This window comes from Alosa alosa, chromosome 11 (genome assembly GCF_017589495.1).
Source record: "Alosa alosa isolate M-15738 ecotype Scorff River chromosome 11, AALO_Geno_1.1, whole genome shotgun sequence".
Classification (NCBI taxonomy): Eukaryota; Metazoa; Chordata; class Actinopteri; order Clupeiformes; family Clupeidae; genus Alosa; species Alosa alosa.
Window position 1 is genome coordinate 6,429,196 of NC_063199.1, and position 26,894 is coordinate 6,456,089.

The following is a 26,894-nucleotide window of genomic DNA, read 5'->3' on the forward strand; positions in this document are numbered from 1 at the left end:
CATTATGACACATACTCACACAGTAGACATATGTGCGCTTGCATGCACAGGCACATGATGAGCACAAACACAAGCACACACACACACACACACACACACACACACACACACACACACACACACACACATAACATAAACATAACAAAACAATCAAAAATTTCTCAGAATTATAAACAGGCAAGATGGAGGTGGGGTTGTATAAAATGAATTTTACATGTGTAATCTATGAACTAATCATGTTTTGGTACTTGTTGTCTAGCAGATACCAGTGAGAATTGAGTGTGGATAATGCAATTTAGTGAGACAGTTAGAATCATATAGGCCTTTCAGCGTGATTTCTTTTTGTGGAAAAAATGTGCTGGACTCGGCGGCGGTCATATTTTGTACCGCTCTGCGGTACATCTAGTTTATTTTTTGTTTAGTAATCGGCTGAAATGAATTTGACTTTTTGCCTGACGTTCCCCACATATGACCATCGTGGAACCCCAGGGGAACCCATACAGGTTGCATCTCTTCTGCACTCCTATGGTCTGCTTGGTGCACATGCAACAGTTTTAGATGCGGAAGATAAAAAAACAACTGTCGCTCACACACACATATACTTGTTAACTTCAAAGCTCTGTGGACAATGAGGGTAAGGGTGTGTGTGTGTGTGCGTGTGCGTGTGCGCGTGTGTGTGTGTGTGTGTGTGTGTGTGTGTGTGTGTGTTTGCACGTGCGCACTTATACGCCTGTCTGTGTACGCTTTTACACGTGTGTGTGTGTGTGTGCGTGTGTGCATGTTTGTGGTGAGCTTAGATGAGTGGTTTCGAGTGAGCTGCATCTGGCAGCTTTGGGCTCTTCAGTGGGCGTCTGGCCTGTCAGAAACAGAACAGTCCTCTCCACTCACAGATTGGTCTCGATAACAAACATCAACAGTCCTCTTCAGAGTGAGAGAAACAGACAGAGTGGGGGGGGGGGGGGGGGCAGTAAATGGTTCATCTTTTCTGCTCCATCATGAATGTGGTAATAATGTTACTTTGGCCCACTATGGCCTGAAGTATTAATAGCTTGCCACTACTTTTAACATGTCACGTTGCCTTTTCCATTAACACATTGACATCTTGCCTTTCGTCCCCACATGCCCACCTTTGACCTGTTCAGATAGATAGATAGATAGATAGATACATAGATAGATAGAGATAGATAGATAGATAGATAGATAGATAGATACATACATACTTTATTGATCCCCAAGGGGAAATTCAAATGCTCTTTAGGCACCTGATGTGCTGAATCAGGTGTGCTGCAATAGGACTATCAACTCTACAAGAGGAAGCTTATGAGACAGTGAACTTTTATAGTAGGCCAAAATAGGTGGGAACAATGCCCCCTGAAGCAGGCACAGTGTATGACGCATCCCATATGAAGTTGAGGTGCTAAATATGAAGCAATACCGAGTTGATTATCAGACAGGACATTACATTATCAAACTTTTCTAAATTACATATGAATAATTAAAAAAACAAGTAGTATTCAATTAAAATTCAGCTCCCTCAGACCTTCTGAGACACTTTCGGGTCATATTAAAGGGTCACTGCCCTGTCCCTGGGGTGTAGATATGGGCTGGCTAGTTTTCTGCCCAGTGCAGGGCTCTCTCCTGGCCCGAGCTCAGCTGGGAGGGGGGTGGGCGGGACACTGGGGGCTCGGGTAGTTGGAACGGCAGCTAATGGACCAGCTGGTCCTCCTGGGTGGCGGATCAGATGGAGGGGGAATCGATGAGCTCCCCTGTCTGTGTGAATTTAACACCGGGCCACGCGGCTGCAGTTTGACGCACGCCACAGGGCGCAGTTGACACGCAGGGCCTCAGACTCCGAGGAAGCCAGATTTCAGGACGGGGGGGTTGGATTGGAGGGAGCGTTGCACTGTCAACAAAGCCTACAGGGCCTGACACACAAACCCAACACTGCAGTACTACGATGCTGCAAGCTTCCCTTCCCTGCTATGCCTGACTGGCTCTGCTCTGAAACCTAAGTCTGTTGATATTATTTTGTACACATAGGACTTCCCTTCTCCTGAGATGCCCCAGACTGCCTTGATCTCATCTGCAGCTGTGCTGAATGGGAAAATAAGCCAATAAGAGCACTTAGGACAAGTGGCTCATTAACATAGACTCCGGCCATGCTACATTGATTAACAGAATAACAAATCAGCACTTTTATGAAAATCTGTTGACCTCATCAAGTCTTCTCAAACCAATTTCAATCTTGTCTCAGTTTTCCAAATGCATTATGCATTATTCTGCTTGTCGGAAAGTCAAATTGCCGATATTCAAGATCAAAATTAGAGCCATGTCTAAGCAGCTTTGTTCTATGGCGGCATCCAGGTTCTTACCCCAGATTTGGACATTAGTAAATTTCTTAGTGGATGTAGTCCCATGTTGCCTGTATTAGTCGGGTATTTTTAGATGGCCACGGCCACGCTTTGTTCCCTCTTTTTTAGCACAACATAAACAACAGCAACAACAAAAGTGAGATTGTGATTGAGCCGCTGTCCGCTTAAGCTCCTTTCATAGGCCGGGTTGGGTAGAGAGCATGTACCACTGAAAGGCGCTCGTGTCTGGGGGTTGGGAGTAGAGACGTGCCCTTATAGTATGTGGCTGAGAGGGGGCTCCGCTCTGCTCTGCTCTGCTGCATGGCCAGCTGCCTACGCTGTGAACTGCTCTTACTGTGCAGTTTATTTGAGGCTGAAGTGTTGCCGTAGGGCTGTGACACATCGCTCTGAAGAGTTCTCTCGCTCTCCTTCTCTCTCTGCCCTTCTCTCTTTCTCTTTCTTTCTTTCTTTCTTTCTTTCTTTTTCTTTCTCGCTCTCTCTCTCTCTCTCTCTCTTTTTTTTTCTCTCTCTCTCTCTCTCTCTCTGCTGTACAGGCTCCTGCCCTCAAGCTTATATGCCTGTGATGTTTTGGTTCAGTTTGTTTCTCATGAACATTCTGTGTTTGTCCGCCCCCCCCCCCCTCTCTATCTCTCTCTGTGTTCTGTTCTACAGGAAAATCAAAAACTCAGACCAACAGCAATGCAAGAACTCAGAGGCTCATCACTGGTCAACATAGGAACAAAAAGCAGGTGTGTGTTTGTGTCTGCTTGTGTGCTCTGTGCAACTTCTGTTTATTTAAGTCAGCCCCGCACCATTGTGTGGTCAGCAATAAAGTACACGGGTTTAGAATAGAAAATCATGAAGATTTTTTTTTGTAGTACAGATGTAGTTTTCTAACTTTTGTAGGGATTCTATTTTTTCTAGCATTTGTATTTGCATAGGCCCTAAAAAAAAATTTGCAAAATGTATAAAATTGCCTGAAACGATCACAAATGTGCATGAATTATAGGAAGCTCAGTCTTCAAACAGAATATTTAACAGAACTGCAGCCACCTGGAGATGAATAAATGAAGAAACTGCAAGAGGAAGTGAAGGCTAAGAGGGATACAAATGTTGTACCACTAGGGGGAGTTAGAGACCTACCTATTGCTGGATGCAGATGGCTTTGAGAGCATCAAAATACAGTATGTTGTGAAATAATCAGCCATATACCCAGAAAATAAAATGGAGCCTCCGACATCCATGTTGTCTTGAATGTTCTCAGCTACACATTGGAGACATCAAAATAATTAAAAAAAACAACTACCTACACTAAGATGGATTAATTTTTACTGCTCTGAAATATATTTCAAATGCTAATAATACAAGCAAAATGGAGGTTGGACCTGAAACTCATGTAGTTGTTTCTGTTCTGGGCAGGGATTCTGTTTCTGTTTCTGTGGTGTCCAGTTGAAATTGTTGTTGTATTTGTATGTGTGTGTGCTGATACTGAATGAGTCCTGTTTGTGTGAGGACGTTTCCCCCCCAGCCATCGTTCATGTGCTGTTTTCATGTGCTGAAACCCTCTTTAGCTGCAGCTCCGCACACCAAATGGACATTGATTCATGTTATCGACTGCTGACAAACGATCCCTCAGTGGGCCGGCCAGCCAGCCAGCCATGGACTCTCTCTCTCTCTCTCTCTCTCTCTCTCTCTCCCTCTCCCTCTCCCTCGCTCTCTTTCTCTGTCTCTCTCTCTCTCTCAAAATCTCTCTCTCTCTCTCTCTCTCTCTCCATCTCTTTCTCTTTCAATCTCTCTCTCCCTCTCTCTCAATTCTCTCTCTCAATCTCACTCCATCTTTTTCTCTCTCTCTCTCTCTCTCTCTCTTTCTTTCTTTCTTTCTTTCTTTCTTTCTTTCTTTCTTTCTCTCAATCTCTCTCTCTTGCTCATATTTGTCTTCTTTTATATTTATCTGTCAGTGTTTGTGTTTCTTGTCAATTGTCTCTACCTCTCCCCCTGTCTCACATTCTTTCTCTCTTTCACCCACACCCATAGTGTTACAGTCATGGTCACCGCTGGCATATTGCCGCCTTGCAAAGCACTCCTCAATCATGATCTGATTTTCTCTCTTTTTTTCCTGGAGAACAACAGTATAAGACCCACATATTGTGTACCTGTGAGGGCTTTGCCATGTGTGTCTGTGAGTGAGTGGGGGGAACAGCAGTGCATGAAACCTTCTTTTTTCATCTATATGTACTGTTATGTTTAGTTTTTTTTATTTTATTTATTTACTTTTTAAACTTGGTCTAATTATCCCAGTGTTTAAAGTGGTTGTGGTGGTTGCATGTGATGCTCTTGTTTCATGAGGGGCTGATATATTTGTCAAGACAGGATGGATTGTGTCAACAACAACAACAGCAAAATTCTCCACTCACTCACATACACCCACATTCACACTGACTCAGCCTCACTGTTCTATATGTAGCCTATGCGATGGTAAATCCAACCACAACAATCTTTCTTTCTTTCTTTCTTTCTTTCTTTCTTTCCTCTTCTTTCCCCCCCTCTTTTCTGCTCTTCTCTCACTCTGTCCTTGTAGGGTAGCGGGGGTGGGGTGCTGCCGGAGAAAGGCTCGGAGAAGAGCCCCACCAAGACCCGGCAGCCGCGGAAGGTGGACCTGCGTGCTCGCTACTGGGCCTTCCTGTTCGACAACCTACGCCGTGCAGTCGATGAGATCTACGTCACCTGCGAGTCTGACCAGAGTGTGGTGGAGTGCAAGGTGACACACCTCCCTGCCCGTGACACACACACACACACACACACACACACACACACACACAAACACTGTATGCAGTTTTGGTCATTTTCTACTATCCCTGTAGGCTTGCTTTAGGCCATTTGCATTTCTCTCTGGGGCTGGTCACTGGTCATTTGAGTTCTTGAAGTTGTCCGCGCAGGTTTGTAGCTCTGTCTTTGGCTCTCTGAAAGCCAGGCGGTATGACCACATTCTGGAAGGTCTGGGCTTTCAATAAACCCTTCCTGAAGCAGAAGTAACGTCCAGTAAGATTTCTGTTATTTCCTGACTATTAACCAATGTTTATACATTGATTTTGCAAACATTCTTGATCTATGAGGTTAATACTTTGTGGTGGGCTATACATGGGAATGCATTTGTTTTCTTCATTCTTCTTTATGATTAAAGCACAAACTGATTCTAATTCATTGGTCTATTGTGGCACTGCAGTGAATTCACAGGTGTGGTTAATACATGTTTTTTTTTTTTTTAATGTGCATAAAACACTGCAAGTTTATACACAATGTGGCTAATACACAGGGCATTACTGTATATGCCAATTAATTGAAAGGAGAATAAAACGTAATATTGCACAGTTGTGCACATTTTCTATATTTTTCTGTAACATCATGTATCTTCATGTATCTTCTTTGCTCTCATTGAAGAAAAACATGTGTGAAAGTTTGATTCTATAATAATTATCTGACCCTAGTTTCTAGTTGTATAAACTAAAGATCTTTAATTTAGTTAATTTTGCTTATCACCTCTGTTTACATCTGAGGGATTTCATAGTTGGGTTCCATTTAGTAAATGAGTGACTATTACTACATAGCACTTTATTTCTCAGTTCTTTGGTTGTTACCAAATCCTGCACAAATCCTGTTATTAGTGGTATTTGATAGTGTCATTTTTGTCATGTTCACGGATCAATCCTACCGCTGGGTCAGTGGATTTGCTGTGTTTGTGTGTGTGATTGTGCGTGCGGTATGTGCATTAAATTCAGCCGTTTTACATCTTCCGTCTTCAGCCAATCTGACAAGGCAGTGGAACATGCTGTCAAGGATTTTTTTTCTCCAAGTAGAAATAGAACAATTCTTTGTCTGGTTTTCTGTTGACCTTTGCTGAGGCCGTGGGTATTACAGTTATGTAGTACGAGAATGTTTCTTGGTCTTTAATCATCGTCCTCGTCACGGAGGTATTTTCTTATCCAAAGAATCCAAAGGCTTCACCTTGCCAAAGTTTAGAAACTCTGCTTCCCATTATGCATCATGATGACCACTAGAGGGAGCTAAAGAGTTGATTAACGCTGGCACACTGAAAACACTGGCACCCTCTCTCTCTCTCTCTCTCTCCTCTCTCTCTCTCTTTCTGTCTGTCTGTCTCTCTCTCTCTCTCTCCCCTGTCTCTCTCTTTCTTTCTCTCTTTCTGTCTGTCTGTCTGTGTCTGTCTGTCTCTCTCTCTCTCTCTCTCTCTCTCTGTGTCTCTCTCTCTCTCCGTGTGTCTCTCCCTGTCTCTCTCTTTCTTTCTCTCTTTCTGTCTGTCTGTCTGTCTGTCTGTCTGTCTCTCTCTCTCTCTCTCTCTCTCTCCTGTCTCTCCCTGTCTCTCTCTTTCTGTCTGTCTGTCTCTCTCTCTCTCTCTCTCTGTCTCTCTCTCTGTGTCTCTCCTGTCTCTCTCTTTCTGTCTGTCTGTCTCTCTCTCTCTTCTTTCTCTCTTTCTGTCTGTCTCTCTCTCTCTCTGTGTCTCTCCCTGTCTCTCTCTTTCTTTCTCTTTTTCTGTCTGTCTGTCTGTCTCTCTCTCTCTCTTTCTCTCTCTCTCTCTCTGTGTCTCTCCCTGTCTCTCTCTTTCTTTCTCTCTTTCTGTCTGTCTGTCTGTCTCTCTCTCTCTCTCTCTCTCTCTCTCTCTCTCTGACTCTCTCACATTCTTGTTGTTTTCTGGTTTATGTCAGAAAGGCCTTTGAAGGTGTGCTGGTGAGAGAATTATCACTAGACGCCCTCTCGGGCCATCCTGAGGGGAGACGAGATTGATGACCACATGTAAACAGTGGATGTGTGTGTGCAAGAGTGTGAGCGTGAGTGAGTGTGTTTTTGTCCGCGAGTGAGTCATAGCGAGAGTGTGTATGTGTGTGTGTGTGGAAAAGAGGGAGAGGTGGTGGGAGCATGCTGGCTATTTTGTCTGGCAGGAGGAGAGGCACGTTAGGCAGGAGGAGGAGAGGCACGTTAGGCAGGAGGAGGAGAGGCTGCCGATTAGGCAGGGCCGAGAGGCAGATTAGGCAGGGCCGAGGAGGCTCGTTAAACAGGGCCGAGAGGCACTTTAGGCAGGGCCGTTAGAAGGAGGAGAAACCGCACGGTCAGGCAGGGAGGTGAGGCACGTTAGGCAGGAGGTGAGGCACGTTAGGCAGGAGGTGAGGCACGTTAGGCAGGAGGAGAGGAGGCACGTTAGGCTGGAGGAGAGGAGGCACGTTAGGCAGGAGGAGAGGAGGCACGTTAGGCAGGACGAGACGCACGTTAGGCAGGACGAGAGGAGCGTTAGGCAGGACGAGAGAGGCACGTTAGGCAGGAGGAGGTGAGGCACGTTAGGCAGTAGGAGGTGAGGCACGTTAGGCAGGAGGAGAGGAGGCACGTTAGGCAGGAGGAGAGGCATGTTAGGCAGCAGGAGGTGAGGCATGTTAGGCAGCAGGAGGTGAGGCATGTTAGGCAGCAGGAGGTGAGGCACGTTAGGCAGGACGAGAGAGGCACGTTAGGCAGGAGGAGAGGCACATTAGGCAGGATCGCTGGCCCCGTGTGGAGGAGCCTCTGCCGTCTGCACACACAGTCAAACCTTTGAGCTCCTTCTCTGTCCTCTGGGCCGCGTCCTCTGTACGTACTGTACATGGTTTCAATTCATCTCACTATTTATGTTTCTGAGGAGTGTTTCAGGAGACCTCGCCTCACCTACGCCGCGTCCTTCCACTGTGGATCCTGGGCTGTTCTCTGGCTACCTGGAGGCTCATGTCTCCTCTGACTGGGCTCTCTGGTTTGGCTTCTGCTCCCGCTGAGCCACTGTTTACCCTGGCAGAGCAAGCCGCGGTTAACACTGCTCTGTGTGTGTGTGTGTGTGTGTGTGTGTGTGTGTGTGTGTGTGTGTGGGTACTGTATGTGTTTTGTGTAAGAGTGTGGCGAGTGTTAGTTGTTGCCGTGAGTATTTGGGCTGGGATGAATACTGCTGTGCGTGTGTGTGTGTGTGGGACTGTTGTGTGTGTGCATCATCGTGCATATGACTGTGTGTGTGTGTGTGTGTGTGTGTGTGTGCTGGCGTGTGGTCGTTGGCCTGAGGCGTATTGATCGGCGTGTAGGGCAGAGTTCTGCTGAACACGCTGTTGCCCAGTGCCCAGTGCCTGCGGTGAGCTCCACTGAGCGTGCTTGGGCCCTGCGGTTGCCGTGCTGACAGCAGGGGACGTGTAAAGTCATCCGGCTCATTGCGTGTATGTGTATGTGTGTGTGTGTACTGTATGATGGACAGAGATCTCTAGTGTGTGTGTGCGTGTGTGTGCACTCATACTTCTGAGAGGCCAAGATCTCTGCTGTGTGTGTGTGGAAAGGGAGACCTGTGAGCGTATGTACACTATCTCGCTGAGAGATTCCCTTGGCTCCTGTTCTTATCGCAGACACAAGTCCCTGATTCCCTGCTCTTGTCTCCTGACCCCAGCAGTAACGACCCCAGTGGGCCGTGCAGGTCCCCGCCTGGCGTCGTTCTGACACCCACAATGCACTGGGCCAGCTGAGTGATGGGAGCTGGCGCACGCCCATCCCCTGGAGCAGTGTAAATCCAGCCTGTCTACACACACACACACACACACACACACACACACACACACACACACACACACACACACACACACACACACGACTGCTCCCACACAACAGCAGAAGCACCAGTAGCCGTGTCCTGGCAGAGAGTCCTCCTGTTCACACTGTAGTCTTCCTGTATCAGGTCCCTGTTGGTCATACACACTCTGTTTCACCCCCAACATCAGTCTCGTTTTGGACAACTTTATTTTCCTTTTTGAATGTCTGATTGAGTCGGGTTGGCTATTTCTGGTGATTTTAATGTAGTCATCCTATTTTACCAGTTTATTATGAACTATATGATACCACAGGATAACCAATGTTAAACAGGAATGGCAGGTTTGTTAGCAGTACTAGTTTTGGGTAATATGGGGATAAATGAGGTGTAATAGGACTGCCTCACCTGTCCCACACTCACAGCATTCAAGGCTAGGATGGACCCTGTGTGTGTGTGTGTGTGTGTGTGTGTGTTGGTGCCTGTGTGAGTCAGTGCGTGTTGGGCTTCTCTCGGGGTCTCACGGCGCTGAGCTCAGCTGATTTATGCCCATATTTGAATCCCGCCCACATCTTTAACCCGCCGCCCAGAGGCCTAATTAGTTCTTATCAGGCGTTTGTTCCAGTCCCGCGCGCTGATTTATGCCGCCCGAGCGACCGGTGGGTTGCGGAGGAGGCCCGGCCGCTTTCCTTCTCCGCCGCCTCGACCGCGGCCAGAGAACCGCTGGCGAAAAGTCCCGCGTTCCAGCGCGACGCGGCGCGGGCAAAGATAACTCTTGTCCAGCGTGCTTTATTTCTGTTTTTCTTTTGCTCTTTCCTCCCTCGCTGCTTTGAAGAAAAATGTGGCGGTTGGAAAGTTGTTTTTTCTTGGAGGGTTCGGAGAGAATGGCTCACCAGAAGCTTGTCTGGGTTGGTGCCCAGCTTCCATGGCTCAAAGGCTTTTTAAGTCCAGTGTTTAGTTTGAACTGGCTGCGATGTCATTTCCCCTACTTTTACACCATGTCCTGGAGCATATTATGAATGAAGAGTCTGCAAAATGCATATATGTAGATTTAGTCTACACTCCGCTGTCAACTGTCCAGTGGAAAATTTCATGTTAAATCAAGGTTCGACATGATCTTTTTATGTTGCAAAAACAAATGTGCTATTTCAACTGCAGGGTGTAGACTTGCTTTAGCCACTGTGCCTGTACATGTGTGCTTGTGTCCCATCTTTGTCTTTCTTTCTCTCTTTCTTACACACACACACACACACACACACACACCCCGCACACACACACAGTCCATCTCCTGTGTGGCATCTCACTTGAGCGTTGTGGCCGTTCATCAGCAGAGGAGCGAGTGCTGGCTTCTGCTGCCCAGGGCCCAAGCCTGTTAACCAGCCCCTAATCAGCCTGCAGCCCCCCTGCACACATCTTTCACTGGCCTGACTCCTCTATTAACTAAATGCATCGCCGAGCTTTACTCTCAATTACCACTCCCTCCTCACTCCCCATCCATCACACACACACGTCTGTTTCACAGCATTTCGGCCCTGTCGCTCACTCCTCCACGGCAACACCCCCCCCCACACACACACACACACACACACACACACACACACACACACACACACACACACACACACTCACACACTCACACACTCTCTCTCTCACTCACTCACTCACTCACTCACTCTCTTCCTCCGTCATTCTCTCTTATTCATTCTTATTCATTCTTTCTTATTCATTCACTCTTTCTCCTTCACACACACACACACGCACACATTCACACGCACACACACACACACGCACACATTCACACGCACACACACACACACGCACGCCTTGCCACACACACACACACACATTCACACACACACACACACACACACACACACACTCACATTCACACACACACACACACACACCACCCCCCTGTCCCTACCTCAATCCATCCCGCCCCTACTTCACACTCCGGCTGGACTGAGCTGGAAATTAGCCCTTTTCTTCTCACATAATGTCACCTACAATCAAATCTGCTGTCTTACCAGTTACCACCCAGAAGGCAAAGTATCGTTTCCCCTGCCATGGTTCCCAGTACCCTCCGTGTGGGCAGTGTGGGCAGGCTCTGCCAGGGGGGCTAGGCTGCTGGAGCCACAACAGGCTGGTTGGCACGGACGGGTCTGTGCCAGCCAGGGCGCGGGGATTCCCTCGGGTGCCTGTGCCCCGAGATTGGGTATCAGGTGGACAATGGTGTGCCGTCACCCGCCTCGCTCCCTATGCCAGTAAGTCGAAATGATTACAAGCCAATCAGATGTATTTGGGGCCCCTGTCCTTGGGGTAATTCAGCCCGCACCTCTTGTGAGGGGCCCAGAGGGGGGAGCAGCAGGGCTGTGTTGTTGTTGATCTCCGGCTCAGCTCTTGCTCTCTCTCTCTCTCTCTCTCTCTCTCTCTCTCTCTCTCTCTCTCTCTCTCTCTCTCTTTCTCTCTTTCTTTTTTTTCTTTCTCTTTCCTTCCTTGGTCTTCTTTCTTCTCTCTTGTCTGTGTCTCTCTCTCCTTTGCCCTCTGGACTCTTTTGTGCTGCCTCGGTCCCCTTTTGTCAGCGGAGTGGTTTTCTGGCGGAGGGGTGAGATGTGCTCCAGTGATTGTGACCCTGCCCAGATGCCCATCCTGTGTGTGTGTGTGTGTGTGTGTGTGTGTGTGTGTGTGTGTGTGTGTGTGTGTGTGTGTGTGTGTGTGTGTGTGAAGAGGGGGGGTCTGAGGCGGCGGGTGTTGGGTTACTGGAGCCCCTGAGGTGCTCTGGGGCCCTGCGGCTCCACCAAGACTCTGGGGGCTGGTCTCAGAGGACAGCCCTGCTGCTGAAACACAGCCACCAGACCACGACACTCCAAACACACACACACACACACACACACACACACACACACACACACACACACAGTCTGTAATTCTAGTGTGAATGATGGTAGACCCACACAGATTATTGCAGTTATTTGAGGACATATGAATTATTTTTTTAATGAAAAAAAGGAAAGCTTCACATTGTGTTTTGCGTTCTGTATGGTTGATCGTACTGGGCCCAAGGTGGTTCAATATACAGTATATTCATTTAAGTCTTTGATCATAGTAGCACAAACATATATACAACCAGTGTCACCTTGTCCAGTTGTCATGTAGATCCCATAACCTGGGTTTTGTGTCTCCCAGGAGGTGCTGATGATGCTGGATAACTATGTGCGTGACTCCCATAACCTGGGTTTTGTGTCTCCCAGGAGGTGCTGATGATGCTGGATAACTATGTGCGTGACTCCCATAACCTGGGTTTTGTGTCTTCCAGGAGGTGCTGATGATGCTGGATAACTATGTGCGTGACTTCAAAGCGCTCATCGACTGGATTCAGCTCCAGGAGAAGCTGGAGAAGACAGATGCTCAAAACAGGTAGATCCACACGAAAAACACACACACACACACACTTACACTCACACACTCAATATTATATTATAATATTATAATTATTAGGTTAGTATATCATCATCGTATGATGTTGAGGCATTTTGGTTAGATCACCCCCATTATTAGCGTAGGGCAGCTTGTGTTTTTACTTTTCAAAGCTATCTGAACCAGAGAGTCATTCCAGGTTCAGAACCAGGTTCTGAACTACTCCTTTTTTAGTGCGAGTGTTTGGTTGTGTGCCCCACCTGGAGGATCCAGCTGTCACCGCTAACGGCTTCCAGTGGTGGCAAGACCCCCCACCCCACCCCGCACCAGTAGGGGAAGTGGCCTCTCTGGTCTCACACTAGGCCGATCAATACCAAGGCTGTAATTCAAGGTGATCCGGCTAGGTATTGGCTCCCTCTTTAAGCGAATGACTGAATGGCCACAACACCCGTAAATTGATTAAGGTATTAAACAAAAAAAAAAGTCCAAGCTTTTAAGTTGCCGCCCAATTTGTACGTTTTTCAAAACAGACTGTTGGTATTGATCGGCTTAAACCTGAACCTTTTGTTTGAATAGTGCTTTTTTGCAACCAAATACAACACCATAATTGGGAATGAAAAACAGTCCTTACATTTCTTCAAGTTGAATACCAATAAACAATTTCTGAGTTTTAGATTTCCACCTTTTGTAGTGTGTTCTTGTTGTTGTATTATGATATATTGTACTTTTCTTTTGTAAACACAACTCCTGCAGTAAAAATAACAATATCAAATAACAGAATTGCATTACATTTTGCTTTTTGAAACTTGTATGTGAAACACTGTAAAATATTTAACATTTGCCTCCAGACCCACGTCACTGGCCTGGGAAGTCCGCAAGATGTCTCCTGGTCGTCACGTCATGCCCAGCCCCTCTGCTGACCGCATGGTGCCCTCACCCAATGCCCGGCGCTCCCTCAACTTCGGGTACGTCCACCTGGGCCACTTTGTGCGTCTCACGCCAGCCGTCCCAGTGTGGCTGCCATATCAACAGCTCTTTGCTGACCACTCGCACTCCGAGGCCCATTCAATATTTTTGTTCCATCATCACGAGCTGGCCGAACAGAACATACCCTTCTGCCCGGGTCTTTGAAATGACATCATGGTGTCTTTTGCTGTGGATTTCAGATGCCAATTCGAGACGCCGACACACACACACACACACACACTCCTTCAGCATGAGGCTCACTAAAAGTGGACCTGACGGCTTGTTTCCTTAAGCCATTAATGCTGTCTGCGATAACACTCTCACTCCCATCCACATTAACGCTTGTTTTCGTCTCCAGCCATTAGCCTTTACTGGTAGAGTAAAGGAAACACAATTGCTCATTAGATTACCAGGGCTTTGAATGCCTAAATTAAGGAATCAATAGAAGATATGATACGCCACAAGCCCAGACTACCGTTTCACAATGGGCGTATTGTCTGGCGGTGGGGTGACTTGGTGTGTGTGTGTGTGTGTGTGTGTGTGTGTGTGTGTGTGTGTGTGTGTGTGTGTGTGTGTGGCTTTCGATCTCCTATGGTGAAGCGTTGGTTCTAATGTGATTTTGTTCTCTCCCACTCCATCTCTCTCCACGGCCTGGCTTCCCCGCGGCCCAGGCAGGCGGAGCGCGGCTGCAGATGCAGATGCTAAGTGTGGTTAAAGACTGCTGAAGCATGGGCTCAATATCTGCATTACTCTGTAATCGGATGCCGCAGGAAATGGATATTGATCAAGATGGAGGGCCCGTTTGCCCCGAGATATCCGGTGCAGGCAGGCAGGGATAGAGGAGGAGGAGGAGGAGAGAGAGAGAGGGGGGGAGATAGATAGAGAGGGAGTGAGAGATAAAGAGAGGGAGGGAGAGGAAGAGAGGAAGGGAGGAAGAAAGAGAGAGAGGAGCAGGAACTGTCAGATGTAGGTGGATGTGTGTTTGTGACATGCTCGATCCAGACTCACCAGCCTGTCACAGTCAGTTAGGAGCCGCCCTCTGGCCCTCTGCTGCTGTGAGCTCACGGGCTCCAGAGAGATAGATGGACGCAGGTCGTTTGTGTTGGGTTGCACTGTTTGAATTAATGTACAGTGCTCTGTGCGGGTTGAGGTGTGTGTGTGTGTGTGTGTGTGTGTGTGTGTGCTCTGTACTAGAATAGGCGGTCGGTGTGCATGTCTTTACTGTTAACCCAGCAGCTGTGTTGCATCATTCAACATAAGTGCAGCAGCCTTGACACTGAGGTGTGTGTGATTCCCACAGGGGTCCCCCTCCGACACTGGCCCGTCTGTCCCACACGGGCCTGAGCTGGGCTGACCGGGTCAAGTCCTCCCAGTCCCTCCCCATATCCGGCCAGAGCGTCACCTGTGCTGCAGAGAAGCAAGGTGAGCCCCACAGCCAACGTCCGCTGGTCATGCGAACACCACCTGCTCACTGCTTTGCAATGCTAATCATCCCTTCACAAGGCTCAGATTCTGAACGTCAGTTGCATGGAGATGCAGTACCTGCTTCTGATGACTCTATAGACCCTTTCAAGAGAGTTCCATTATCAGCATCATAGTTGGCCCCACAAGGCTTCCGTTTTAACATTCCATATGTTATCTTAATGCAGAGGAAGTAGATTGGGAACCAAATAGAACGTTCAAGCATTGTTTTTGTTTTTATTGTTGAAAGGGTCTATAATCTCCCAGGTTCAGGCTCCAACAGGAAGTGTTTTTGTGTAAATCTGCTGTAGTAGAATTGTGTGGTGAACCATTTTCATCATTATGGGTTAAATGCACTAGTGATGTATATTTGATGATATAGTTTTTTTTACTGCGTCTGTGTTGCTGTTTTACGTGTCTGTGTGTGTGCATGTGTGTGTGTCTGTGTCTGTGTGTGTGTGTGTGTGTGTGTGTCGCTCACAGGAAAGAAGGACGCTGAGGGCTGGGAGACGGTCCAGCGCGGCCGCCCCGCCAGACCTCGCTCGGCAGCCATCGTTGCCAAGGTGACCCCAGTTGTGGCCCATGTCAGCCCTAAGGACGACAGCGACAAGGAGAACCAGAATCAGATCTGCGCCCCGCACGGCCGCAGTCCCCAGGACAAAGACCCGGCGAGCCAGCCCAACCAGCAGGCCGGGCGCCCGGACCAGCCACTCCCCCGCCACCCTCGCCCCGACAACGAGAACGAGAAGGCGCCCGTCATCGAGGTACTGACGTCAGGCCAGCTGGGGAGAAACTGACCCAACCCAACATACACACACACCCACACACACAGACATACACACACACACACACACACACACGTTCCAGCTCACAGCACAGCTACCCCCCTGCCCCATCTATGAATTATGCACGGCCCCCCAGCCGTCAGAACGGATCGTAGGGTTATGGTAACATAAGAGTGTCTTATCTGCCGCAGTGTTTTTGTTTTGGCCCGGCTGTAGGAACAGACATGCAGCCCAGACCAGCGGGGCCTGGGGGAGAGGGGGAGTGGTGGGGGGGGATATTGGCTTTGCCAGCATTGATTTTTGTACATGTATCGTGAGATTCCAGAGACAGAAATATCAGATGTATCCTCATGAAATATACATGCACGCAGTGTGTCCCAAATCGGACACTCCTCTGGATCGGTGTGTGCGTGTGTGGGTGTGCTGGGGCTGTTTTTCATCTGAAATTTGCATGTCTTTTTTGTTTGTTTGTTTTTATAATGTGAAGTGTTTTGCCTTGTTGCTGTTTCATTCCATCAATGGCCTCTTCATGCATCAGGCATGTTGCTACATAATCTCCCAGCATGACTTGTAATCTCAGTTTGGTATTCATGGTAATGTTTCCATTAAGTTTGTTGGGATGCATTGCAGTGTTGTGATGACGATGCATGTAATATGGTGTGTGTTTTGTGTGTGTTGTGTGTATATCTCCGTGTGTGTATGTGTGTGTGTGTTGTATCTGTGTGTTGGTGTAGCCCACCTCTGACAGTGCACAGGACCAGGAACAGTGTGTCACTGCACCCTGCGAGGAGGCGACGCCACCCCCTGATCCCCCCTCCGAAATCCCCCAGCCCTCCTCCGACCCCATCAAGGCAGACCCTGCCCAAACCCCGGCCCAAACTCAGACCCAATCCTCGGCCGCTGAACCGGCCACTACGGCCTTAGCTCCAGAGTCAGCCCCAGACCCACCTCCTGACTCTCCCCCCTCTCCCCCTCCTCCGGCACCCCCCCTCCTGCCCGACCCGGCCCCGGCGGAGGAGGGTCAGGTTGGGCAGGGGCCCCTGGAGGAGTTGGGGGCTCTGGGTGTGGGTGTGGGGGTGGGGGAGGTCCGGGAGCTGGCGACGGAGCAGGAGGGTACGGCACCATCTGCTGCGGCAGCATCATGGCAGACTCCCTTGGCGGTGTTGAAACTGGAGAGTGTGCTGGACCCCACAGAGCTTTCCACCGTGAGTGCTGAGAGACGCGGGGTCCACAGCCCCCACCCCACAACCCAGCCACCTCCCCCACCACCACCACCACCCGCAACACTGCCCTACATGACTGCAAACCAAACCACTGCCCCGTCTAAACAAACCCAATCTCACACAAACTCCCCAGCCATTATGGGTTCCCTTGTACAGACATAACGATTATTCCCCCCCACACACACACACACACACACACACACACACACACACACACACACACACACACACACACACACACGAATACACACATGCTCACACATATTACAACTCACCAGACCCAAGCCAGTTTGATAGTAGATTTGTGGATACAGCATGGACATGGTCAACATCTGAGGGGCTACTTTCACACAGTATCCCTCCCACAGATTGGTTCAGGGGAATGTTAGTCGTGATGTACGTACAGTACATGATCAGGGGCCAGGCTTTTTCACTGTTCTAAAGATGTATTAAGTAGCAGTCGTCTCATTGGTGTATTTTACAGCTCTCTACAGCTTTTTTTCAGTTGTGACGGTCTCTCCACAATACAGTATTTGTGGCCATATTTGTAGAGCTGAGGAGCCTGTGGGCTCATTTTGAGATGGCACGTCCGCTCTCACATGGCCAATGTGTGTTAGAAATGACCAGGCCAGTTGTCCATGGGCTACTTAGCAGCACAGCGAGGGATTCATTTTTCACACACACTTCCATCTCTGTCATGTCAGGAAGCCGGAGCTACCAGAGCCAGCATGCTAGGGGTTAATGAAGGTCAAACACCCTCTGCACACACACACACACACACACACACACACACACACACACACACACACACACACACACACACACACACACACACACACACACAGTCTTTCTTTCTCTCACACACACACACACACACATGTAGACACACACCACTTCTCACTTGGCCTCTGTCATAGATCTCCTGATGGCACCGTAGACCACGTTTTGGAGTTATGTCTTTAAATATAGAGATGGATTCGTTTCGAATGGTCTTAGGGGGGTTAGAGTTGGGGTGAGGATGTTGGGGCCTGGCTGTCTTGGCTCACATCAAACAGACCTGTTCCTCTAAGCGAGAGGGAGGGAGAGAGAGGGAGGGGGTGGTGGCAGACACCTCGTTGGGTGACTGCGATAAGACTCGGGGTGTTTAGACTCCAGTGCAGGCTCCTAGTGTTGAGAGAAACCTCTGTCTCATTAGACTCATTTAGCTGTAAAGAAAAGCAGCAAGTAGAGTAAGCAGTAGAAACCAGAAAGCAAGTTAGTGACCTGATCTCACACACACACACACACACACACACACACACACACACACACACACACAGGCATGAACTCACACACACACACAGCTGCTCTAAAGCTACACACTGCACTACACACATCCCACTCACTGCTTCTCCAGTTGCTGACCCACTGTCCAGTAGCCACTTGTGTTGAATAGTAAAATGCTGCCACCTGAACACTGTATATAATATATAATGGTGAAATGTAGTTTTAGTACGTTGCCGCCTTTTGTTCTTCACGTTAGTTCTTCACGTTTGTTCACACGTACTCCTCTGACGTCACCTTAGCGTACACAGAACTGCCCTCAAAAGTAGCTGACCAGTGAGGGCTATTTTATTTCAGGACTTGCGTAAGCTTTGTCCCTGACCTGAGGTATGAGGGGCCGCACCTGACCGTACCGGCATGTCCGCGCCGAGGTCAGTGAGGTGTGTGGCGGGGCCTTCGGCCTGGCATCATCTCCTCCTCATCCTCATAGTGAACGAGTGTGTGAAATGCATGGCTGCTGGGTATGCCGCCATTGCTGCCTTCACACACATGGCTCTCGCTGGCATTGGTGGTGTGCTGTGTGTAATGTATGCAGTTTGTGCTATGCGTTTGCTATGGTTTTATTCAAATTCACCCATTTAATGTAGTTTTGCTTTCATTGTCATGGCTTTAACCTTCAGCCAAACTGATAAGAGAGACCAAGTTAGCACATGTGCAAAGATATTAGGGTCACTAGATCACATGCATGGGATTTGAAAATACACTGATATAAATGGATTAAGGCTTCAGTTGAAAAATTTAATTAGAAAGCATAGTGATTGAGTGGTGAATTTGGGAGAAGTGAGGAGTTTGGTTGCCCTGTGCTTGTTGTGAGTTTTTGCTCTGTACTGGTGGCATGCTGTTTTGTATTTTCATTTGTTCAAGTTTTTGTGGTTGTTTGTCAACAAGTTTGCTAACAGTGCAACCAACTCAACACTCCTGCTGAATTTCGCATATGCTAGGAACTAGTTATCCTTAGTTGCCCTGATACCAGTTCCGCCTGGTAGCTGAATGGTCTGGTTCTAATCTGGTTCAGGATCAGGATCCGGATCCAGATCAGTTCCAGACTCGGCTCATACCCAGAAGATCTTAGCTAAACCCACAAAATGAGCCATGGGCCTTGACCTCTGACCTGTGACCCCTGAGCTGGCAGCCAGCAGGGCATCAGTGACCAATTGACTGACTTAAGTCCTGTGGGTGGGTTGTCCACAGCCGCAGTCCATGGCCGAGGTCCTGGCCAAGAAGGAGGAGCTGGCCGACCGGCTGGAGAAGGCCAACGAGGAGGCCATCGCCAGCGCCATCGCCGAGGAGGAGCAGCTCACGCGTGAGATCCAGGCCGAGAACAGCGAGCTGGAGACGGACAACGACTTCTCCGTACGTCCAACAAGCATCGCGTTTTCACTGCATCATTCTTACAATTATTTTCACAGTATTCACTGGAGACGTGAAGACCCTTTAGGCCTTCTGTCTATGTACTAGCCCATAGCTAGATGGAAGTGAGGGAGCTGAGCTGAGCGCTGCTCTTGTGTTTGTGCAGGCCGGCATTGGCTGCGGAGGCTGTGGACTCAACCTGGACTGGAGCGACATGCTGGCTGACTACGATGGTACAGCTGTTTTGTGTTTTATCATTTCCTGACTCTGTGTGTGTGTGTGTGTGTGTCTTGGAATGCTCATCTTACTCTCTGGCTCCCTGTGTGTGTGTGTGTGTTTGTGTGTGTGTGTGTGTGTGTCTTGGAATGCTCATTTTACTCTCTGGCTCCCTGTGTGTGTGTTTGTGTGTGTGTGTGTGTGTGTGTGTGTGTGTGTGTGTTTAGCGCGGGAAGCCTGGAGGCAGAGCACGTCGTGGGGAGACATGGTGGAGGAGGAGCCGGCCCGGCCTCCAGGCCATGGCATTCACATGCACGAGAAGCTGTCTTCGCCCTCACGCAAAAGGTCTAATACACACACACACACACACACACACACACACACATGGACATACACACACACACTAGGTCTCATGTGCTGATATACACACAAACGCGCATACACATTTGCATGCACATGCATTCAGTCTTACACAAGGATCACTCCATGTACACACACACACACACAGGCCACATTTATCTCACTCTCACTGACACAGTATCTTGCTTCCATGCACATGCAGACACATCACACACACACACATACATACACACTCACACATATAGACATATCTCATCTCACTTGCTTCCATGCACATGCAGACACATCACACACACACACATGGACATACACACACACACTAGGTCTCATGTGCTGATATACACACAAACGCGCATACACATTTGCATGCACATGCATTCAGTCTTACACAAGGATCACTCCATGTACACTCACACACACAGAGACCTACTGGCATACACAAATACACAGACCCACTCCCTCCAGCCATTCATCACACTGCAACCTCAGTAATCTTCAGGGCAACGAGACCCTCCTCTCCTATTTATATCTCCTTGGCCTTCTCTCCCTCTCTCTCTCTCCCCCTCTCTCTCGATTGCTCTCTCTCTCTCTCTCTCCCTCGCTCCCTCCCTCTCTCTCTCTTGCTCTCTCTCACACTCAAAGACTCACTTCTCTCTCTCTCTCTCTCTCAACACCTGTTGGAGTTTACAGTGCAGAGGCCACGACTCGCACGTCGTCCATCATATCCTTCAGCTTTATCTTTTTTGGGAAAAATGCTCTTCCCTAAATAGTATTAAGCAGATGTCACCGCCGCATTCTTGCTAGCTTCGTCGAGCTGGTCTCTCATCAGATAACAGCTGGAGTCTGGCAAGATCCACCCGGATTCCGGGCCAGATCTGGGCCCCTCATCCATGTGGAGTCATGGCCAGATCAAAGCCGGAGCCTGCCCATGGAGCTATCTTTTGCAGCTGTCTTTTAGGGGGATCTGTACGGTCAGATGACCGTGAGATGAATTCTGAGGAGAGGGAGATTCTGACAGGGCCTTCTTTCCTGTGGGCTGTGAGCTAAGCGTCTGTGACATGTGGCGGAGGCGGAGAGGAAACTTCGATCTTGGCCCGAGGACAGTACTGCAGGAGGCTACTGGGTGGGAAGACAGAGGACCGCTTTTATCTTGCGGTCCTCCAGTAATGCCACATAGATGTTACTATTTCATGCATTGTAACAGAGTTATTACCTTAGGCTAATTTACATCTACAATCCCCTGGCAGGGCACAATTAGACAGTAGTTAAGACAGTATAGTTAAGATATCAGTACAAGCCATAGTGATTTGATGCCAAGGTATTTTTGAAGAGGAGGATGTGTGGTTTTTGTCCCCTGAGGCTGTTCTTCACTGTAAACTCTCCTGGATAGATCCCTGGATCTCACTTCTGGTAGAATTCAGTCAATTCCTTCCACACACACACACACACACACACACACACACACACACACACACACACACACACACACACACACACACACACACACACACACACACACACACAGAGAGCCAGAGAGTAAAAAGAGCATTCCAAGACACACACACACAGGCCACATTTATCTCACTCTCACTGACACAGTATCTTGCTTCCATGCACATGCAGACACATCACACACACACACACACACACAGGCCACATTTATCTCACTCTCACTGACACAGTATCTTGCTTCCATGCACATGCAGACACATCACACACACACACACACACACACACACACACACACACACACACACACACACACACACACACACACACAGGCCACATTTATCTCACTCTCACTGACACAGTATCTTGCTTCCATGCACATGCAGACACATCACACACACACACAGGCCACATTTATCTCACTCTCACTGACACAGTATCTTGCTTCCATGCACATGCAGACACATCACACACACACACACACAGGCCACATTTATCTCACTCTCACTGACACAGTATCTTGCTTCCATGCACATGCAGACACATCACACACACACACACACAGGCCACATTTATCTCACTCTCACTGACACAGTATCTTGCTTCCATGCACATGCAGACACATCACACACACACACACAGGCCACATTTATCTCACTCTCACTGACACAGTATCTTGCTTCCATGCACATGCAGACACATCACACACACACACACACACACAGGCCACATTTATCTCACTCTCACTGACACAGTATCTTGCTTCCATGCACATGCAGACACATCACACACACACACAGGCCACATTTATCTCACTCTCACTGACACAGTATCTTGCTTCCATGCACATGCAGACACATCACACACACACACAGGCCACATTTATCTCACTCTCACTGACACAGTATCTTGCTTCCATGCACATGCAGACACATCACACACACACACACACACACACACACACACACACAGGCCACATTTATCTCACTCTCACTGACACAGTATCTTGCTTCCATGCACATGCAGACACATCACACACACACACAGGCCACATTTATCTCACTCTCACTGACACAGTATCTTGCTTCCATGCACATGCAGACACATCACACACACACACAGGCCACATTTATCTCACTCTCACTGACACAGTATCTTGCTTCCATGCACATGCAGACACATCACACACACACACAGGCCACATTTATCTCACTCTCACTGACACAGTATCTTGCTTCCATGCACATGCAGACACATCACACACACACACAGGCCACATTTATCTCACTCTCACTGACACAGTATCTTGCTTCCATGCACATGCAGACACATCACACACACACACACACACACACACACACACACACAGGCCACATTTATCTCACTTTCTCACTGACACAGTATCTTGCTTCATGCACATGCAGACACATCACACACACACACATACATACACACTCACACATATAGACATATCTCATCCTCACACACACAGAGACCTACTGGCATACACAAATACACAGACCCACTCCCTCCAGCCATTCATCCACTGCAACCTCAGTAATCTTCGGAACCTTGGACCCTCCTCTCTATTTATATCTCCTTGGCTTTATCTCCCTCTCTCTCTCCCCTCTCTCTCGTTGCTCTCTCTCTCTCTCTCTCCCTCGCTCCCTCCCTCTCTCTCTCTTGCTCTCTCTCACACTCAAAGACTCACTTCTCTCTCTCTCTCTCTCTCTCTCTCAACACCTGTTGGGTTACAGTGCAGAGGCCTGACTCGCGTCGTCCATCATATCCCTTCAGCTTTATCTTTTGGGAAAAATGCTCTTCCCTAAATAGTATTAAGCAGATGTCACCGCCGCATTCTTGCTAGCTTCGTCGAGCTGGTCTCTCATCAGATAACAGCTGAGTCTGGCAAAGATCCACCGGATTCGGGCCAGATCTGGGCCTCATCCATGTGGAGTCATGGCCAGATCAAAGCCGGGCCTGCCGCGGAGCTATCTTTTTGCCGCTGTCTTTTAGGGGATCTGTACGGTCAGATGACCGTGAGATGAGATTCTGAGGAGAGGGGAGATTCTGACAGGGCCTTCTTTCCTGTGGGCTGTGAGCTAAGCGTCTGTGACATGTGGCGGAGGCGGAGAGGAAACTCGATGCGCGCGAGGACAGTACTGCAGGAGGCTACTGGGTGGGAAGACAGAGGACCGCTTTTATCTGCGGTCACTCCAGTAATGCCACATAGATGTTACTATTTCATGCATTGTAACAGAGTTATTACCTTAGGCTAATTTACATCTACAATCCCCTGGCAGGGCACAATTAGACAGTAGTTAAGACAGTATAGTTAAGATATCAGTACAAGCCATAGTGATTTGATGCCAAGGTATTTTTGAAGAGGAGGATGTGTGGTTTTTGTCCCCTGAGGCTGTTCTTCACTGTAAACTCTCCTGGATAGATCCCTGGATCTCACTTCTGGTAGAATTCAGTCAATTCCTTCCCAAGCATTGGATTAGATTGATGGAATGAAGGTTCAAGGTTTCTCATTTTTTGCAGCATCATACAGCATGGAAGGGAGGGGTGTATTTGATTGGCTGTTGGACTGAAATATCAACTGACATTCCCCATGTACTTTACCTTAAAGCTTTTTTTTTGTTCCGTAGGACTATTGCCGAGTCCAAGAAGAAGCATGAGGAGAAACAGCTGAAAGCCCAGCAGCTTCGGGACAAACTACGAGAGGAGAAGACCCACAAGCTGCAGAAGCTTCTGGAAAGGGTGAGCAGAGAGCCCACTGAGACATCCAAACACACTCTTTTCACTTCACATCACTTCACATCACCCCCATATCAGGTCCAGTCGAGAGAAATTGAGATTTTCAACTGATTGTGATCCAGGGACCCCATTCCCATTCTGACTAAGAAAGTAACCCGAGGACTGCTTTTTTAATAAAAAAAAAACAGTGAAATCATAATTTGATGTAAGATTAAGTAAGCCTTGAAAACCCTTTTCCTAGCCTATACCTGGTGTGGCTGTGGAGCTGGCATCTCCAGCTCCCTAACTCCATCCAGGGCTTGGTTCTCTTCTCCAGGCTCTCAAGTTCATTCAAAACCCACTTCATTAAACATGTAAATACACAGAGGAGCAATACACATTCTGCACATATTGATCCCTATTTTTGTTGTCAGAGGGATGATGGGTTGGTCAATGTTAAGATTCATCTTGAGGACAAACATTTTACACCAGGTCAGTGTTTTCCTTTATCTAACTCTTTAATTCTCATTGTACTTCTGTCTTCTTCTCCCCTTCTGTCTCCTCATCCTCGTCGTCACCCCCACCCCCCCTCTCTCTCTCTCTCTCTCTCTCTCTCTCTCTCTCAGGAGAAGGAGGTGAGGAAGTGGAAGGAGGAGTTGCTGGACCAGCGGAGGAAGATGATGGAGGAGAAGCTGCTCCATGCAGAGTTCAAGCGTGAGCTGCAGCTGCAGGCCATTGTGAAGAAGGCCCAGGAGGAGGAGGCCAAGGTAGGGCTGAGGGGTTCAGACAAGTCTAGATGCTGCAGCACATTGTCTAAGAGATAGTTATGTGTGGGGGGCGCTGGGGTGCAAGCGGTTGCTGTACCACAGTCAGAGCCAAGTTCCCATTGGGACCTGGGTTGGAAGAAGAAATAGTTATGAGATGAGCGGTTGTCTCATCCCTTTCACCTTTACATCTAGGCTAGCTCTGGGCCAGCTGGTGTCCTGAGCTGTTAAATGTCAAGTACTTTAATCACCTGGTGCAAGAGTACTCTCAATACTCTCTCAAGTTTGACATGTCCTCTAAATTAAAAGGGAATAAGTAACAAGTCACAAATCTCATGCAGCCTAAATGTACAGTTGTTTGTGAAAGGTTTGTTGTAAGAGCTCCATGGCTCGCTGTGCAGGTGAATGAGATTGCCTTCATCAACACGCTGGAGGCCCAGAACAAGCGGCACGACGTGCTGGCCAAGCTGAACGAGTACGAGCAGCGGCTCAACGAGCTCCAGGAGGAGCGCCAGCGGCGGCAGGAGGAGAAGCAGGCCCGCGACGAGGCCGTGCAGGTAGATAGATAGATAGCTAGATAGATAGATACTTTATTGATCCCCCAAGGGGAAATTCAAGGTACACACTAGGGGTTTCATCGCCCGGTCAAAGACTCGACCAGTCGACTGTTAAAATCGTCAGTGAACTAGTTCTGGACAAAGTGGATAATGGCTGAATGGGTTAGACAATACTATGAATGGAAGTACTTAATAAGAACATTACGAATATGCCTGCTATGGATTACCATCTAAAGATGAAACACTCGCTGTCAAAGGGAGCACTAGCAGTAATGTTCGCACCAACACTGTACATAATAACTAGTCGACTAGTCGATAACTATTATAAAAATCTTGTCAACTAGTAAGTATCAGTAGCTGTGAAACCCCTAGTACGCAGCATATTCAAGTGTGGTTTGGGCATAGGTGTGTCTATGGGTCTGCATATACATTATACTATGTTTTTGTACCTTTGAATTTATTTTCATTTGAGTTTTTTTGCACATCTGCTTTTATTGATATATACTCCGCATTCTCACACGTAGTGGGATTTTGGATGGAAGTGTAAAACAAGTGTGTCTCATGCCCGTGTGTGTGTGTGTGTGTGTGTGTGTGTGTGTGTGTGTGTGTGTGTGTGTGTGTGTGTGTGTGTGTGTCTCAGGAGCGTAAGAGAGCTTTGGAGGCAGAGCGGCAGGCCCGTCTGGAGGAGCTGCTGGTGAGGAGGCGCGAGCAAGAGGCGCGGATCGAGCAACAACGCCAGGAGAAGGAGAAGGCCAGAGAGGACGCTGCAAGAGAGAGAGCAAGGTCAGTCACACACACACACACACTACACGTCAGTCTCATACTAGAGAGGACTGGGAGCATCCTTAGGTGTGCACCAAAACCGCTCACATTGGTTTGGCTTCTATAGTCATTTTGTACTGTACACTGTCCTGTAACATGTCAGCCACACAAGTACACTCACACCACCTCCTCCTCCTCCTCCCCCTTCGTCAGCAGCAGCAGCGTCTTGGGCCTTAAGCTAACTTTTCCTGATTCAACCCCAAGCCCATTGCACCTCACCTCACCTTACTTCAGTTCATGCTCTTCCTCCCTCAGTCAGTCAGTCAGTCTCTCTCTCTACCTCTCCATCTCCACTCCCATCTCGGCCAGTCCCCCCCCCCACCCCCACCCCCCTGGGGCTCCACTGGGGCTCTCTGGCCAGGCCACTGGAGCCTGTGTCAGCAGACAAGGGAGGAAGGACACAGGCTGATGGGATTGTTGTTGGTGGAGGGGGGTAGAGTACAGAGCGCAGACAAACCCATGGAGAGTTGGAGTGAGAAATGAGGTGTGTTTTACTGACGTCAGGGAAAAATTGCTGGC

The 26,894-nt window shown here is 48.5% G+C and overlaps 1 protein-coding gene across 5 annotated transcripts in view; it reads left to right on the forward strand.

Moving 5' to 3' along the window:
* Nucleotides 1–26,894, forward strand: part of scaper (S-phase cyclin A-associated protein in the ER) — a 106,899-nt gene that overhangs the window by 10,677 nt on the left and 69,328 nt on the right. For 3 of the 5 annotated variants that reach the window (XM_048256212.1, XM_048256213.1, XM_048256214.1), the window contains exons 3-16: nt 3,024–3,100; nt 4,930–5,109; nt 12,260–12,360; nt 13,209–13,325; nt 14,627–14,748; nt 15,271–15,551; nt 16,307–16,777; nt 19,310–19,471; nt 19,635–19,701; nt 19,912–20,029; nt 24,145–24,256; nt 24,859–24,999; nt 25,398–25,553; nt 26,194–26,336. In XM_048256212.1, coding sequence (XP_048112169.1) covers nt 3,024–3,100; nt 4,930–5,109; nt 12,260–12,360; nt 13,209–13,325; nt 14,627–14,748; nt 15,271–15,551; nt 16,307–16,777; nt 19,310–19,471; nt 19,635–19,701; nt 19,912–20,029; nt 24,145–24,256; nt 24,859–24,999; nt 25,398–25,553; nt 26,194–26,336 — 2,248 coding nt within the window. The remainder of the gene's footprint in view (nt 1–3,023; nt 3,101–4,929; nt 5,110–12,259; nt 12,361–13,208; nt 13,326–14,626; nt 14,749–15,270; nt 15,552–16,306; nt 16,778–19,309; nt 19,472–19,634; nt 19,702–19,911; nt 20,030–24,144; nt 24,257–24,858; nt 25,000–25,397; nt 25,554–26,193; nt 26,337–26,894) is intronic. The other 2 variants (XM_048256215.1, XM_048256216.1) reach the window with 1 other exon arrangement.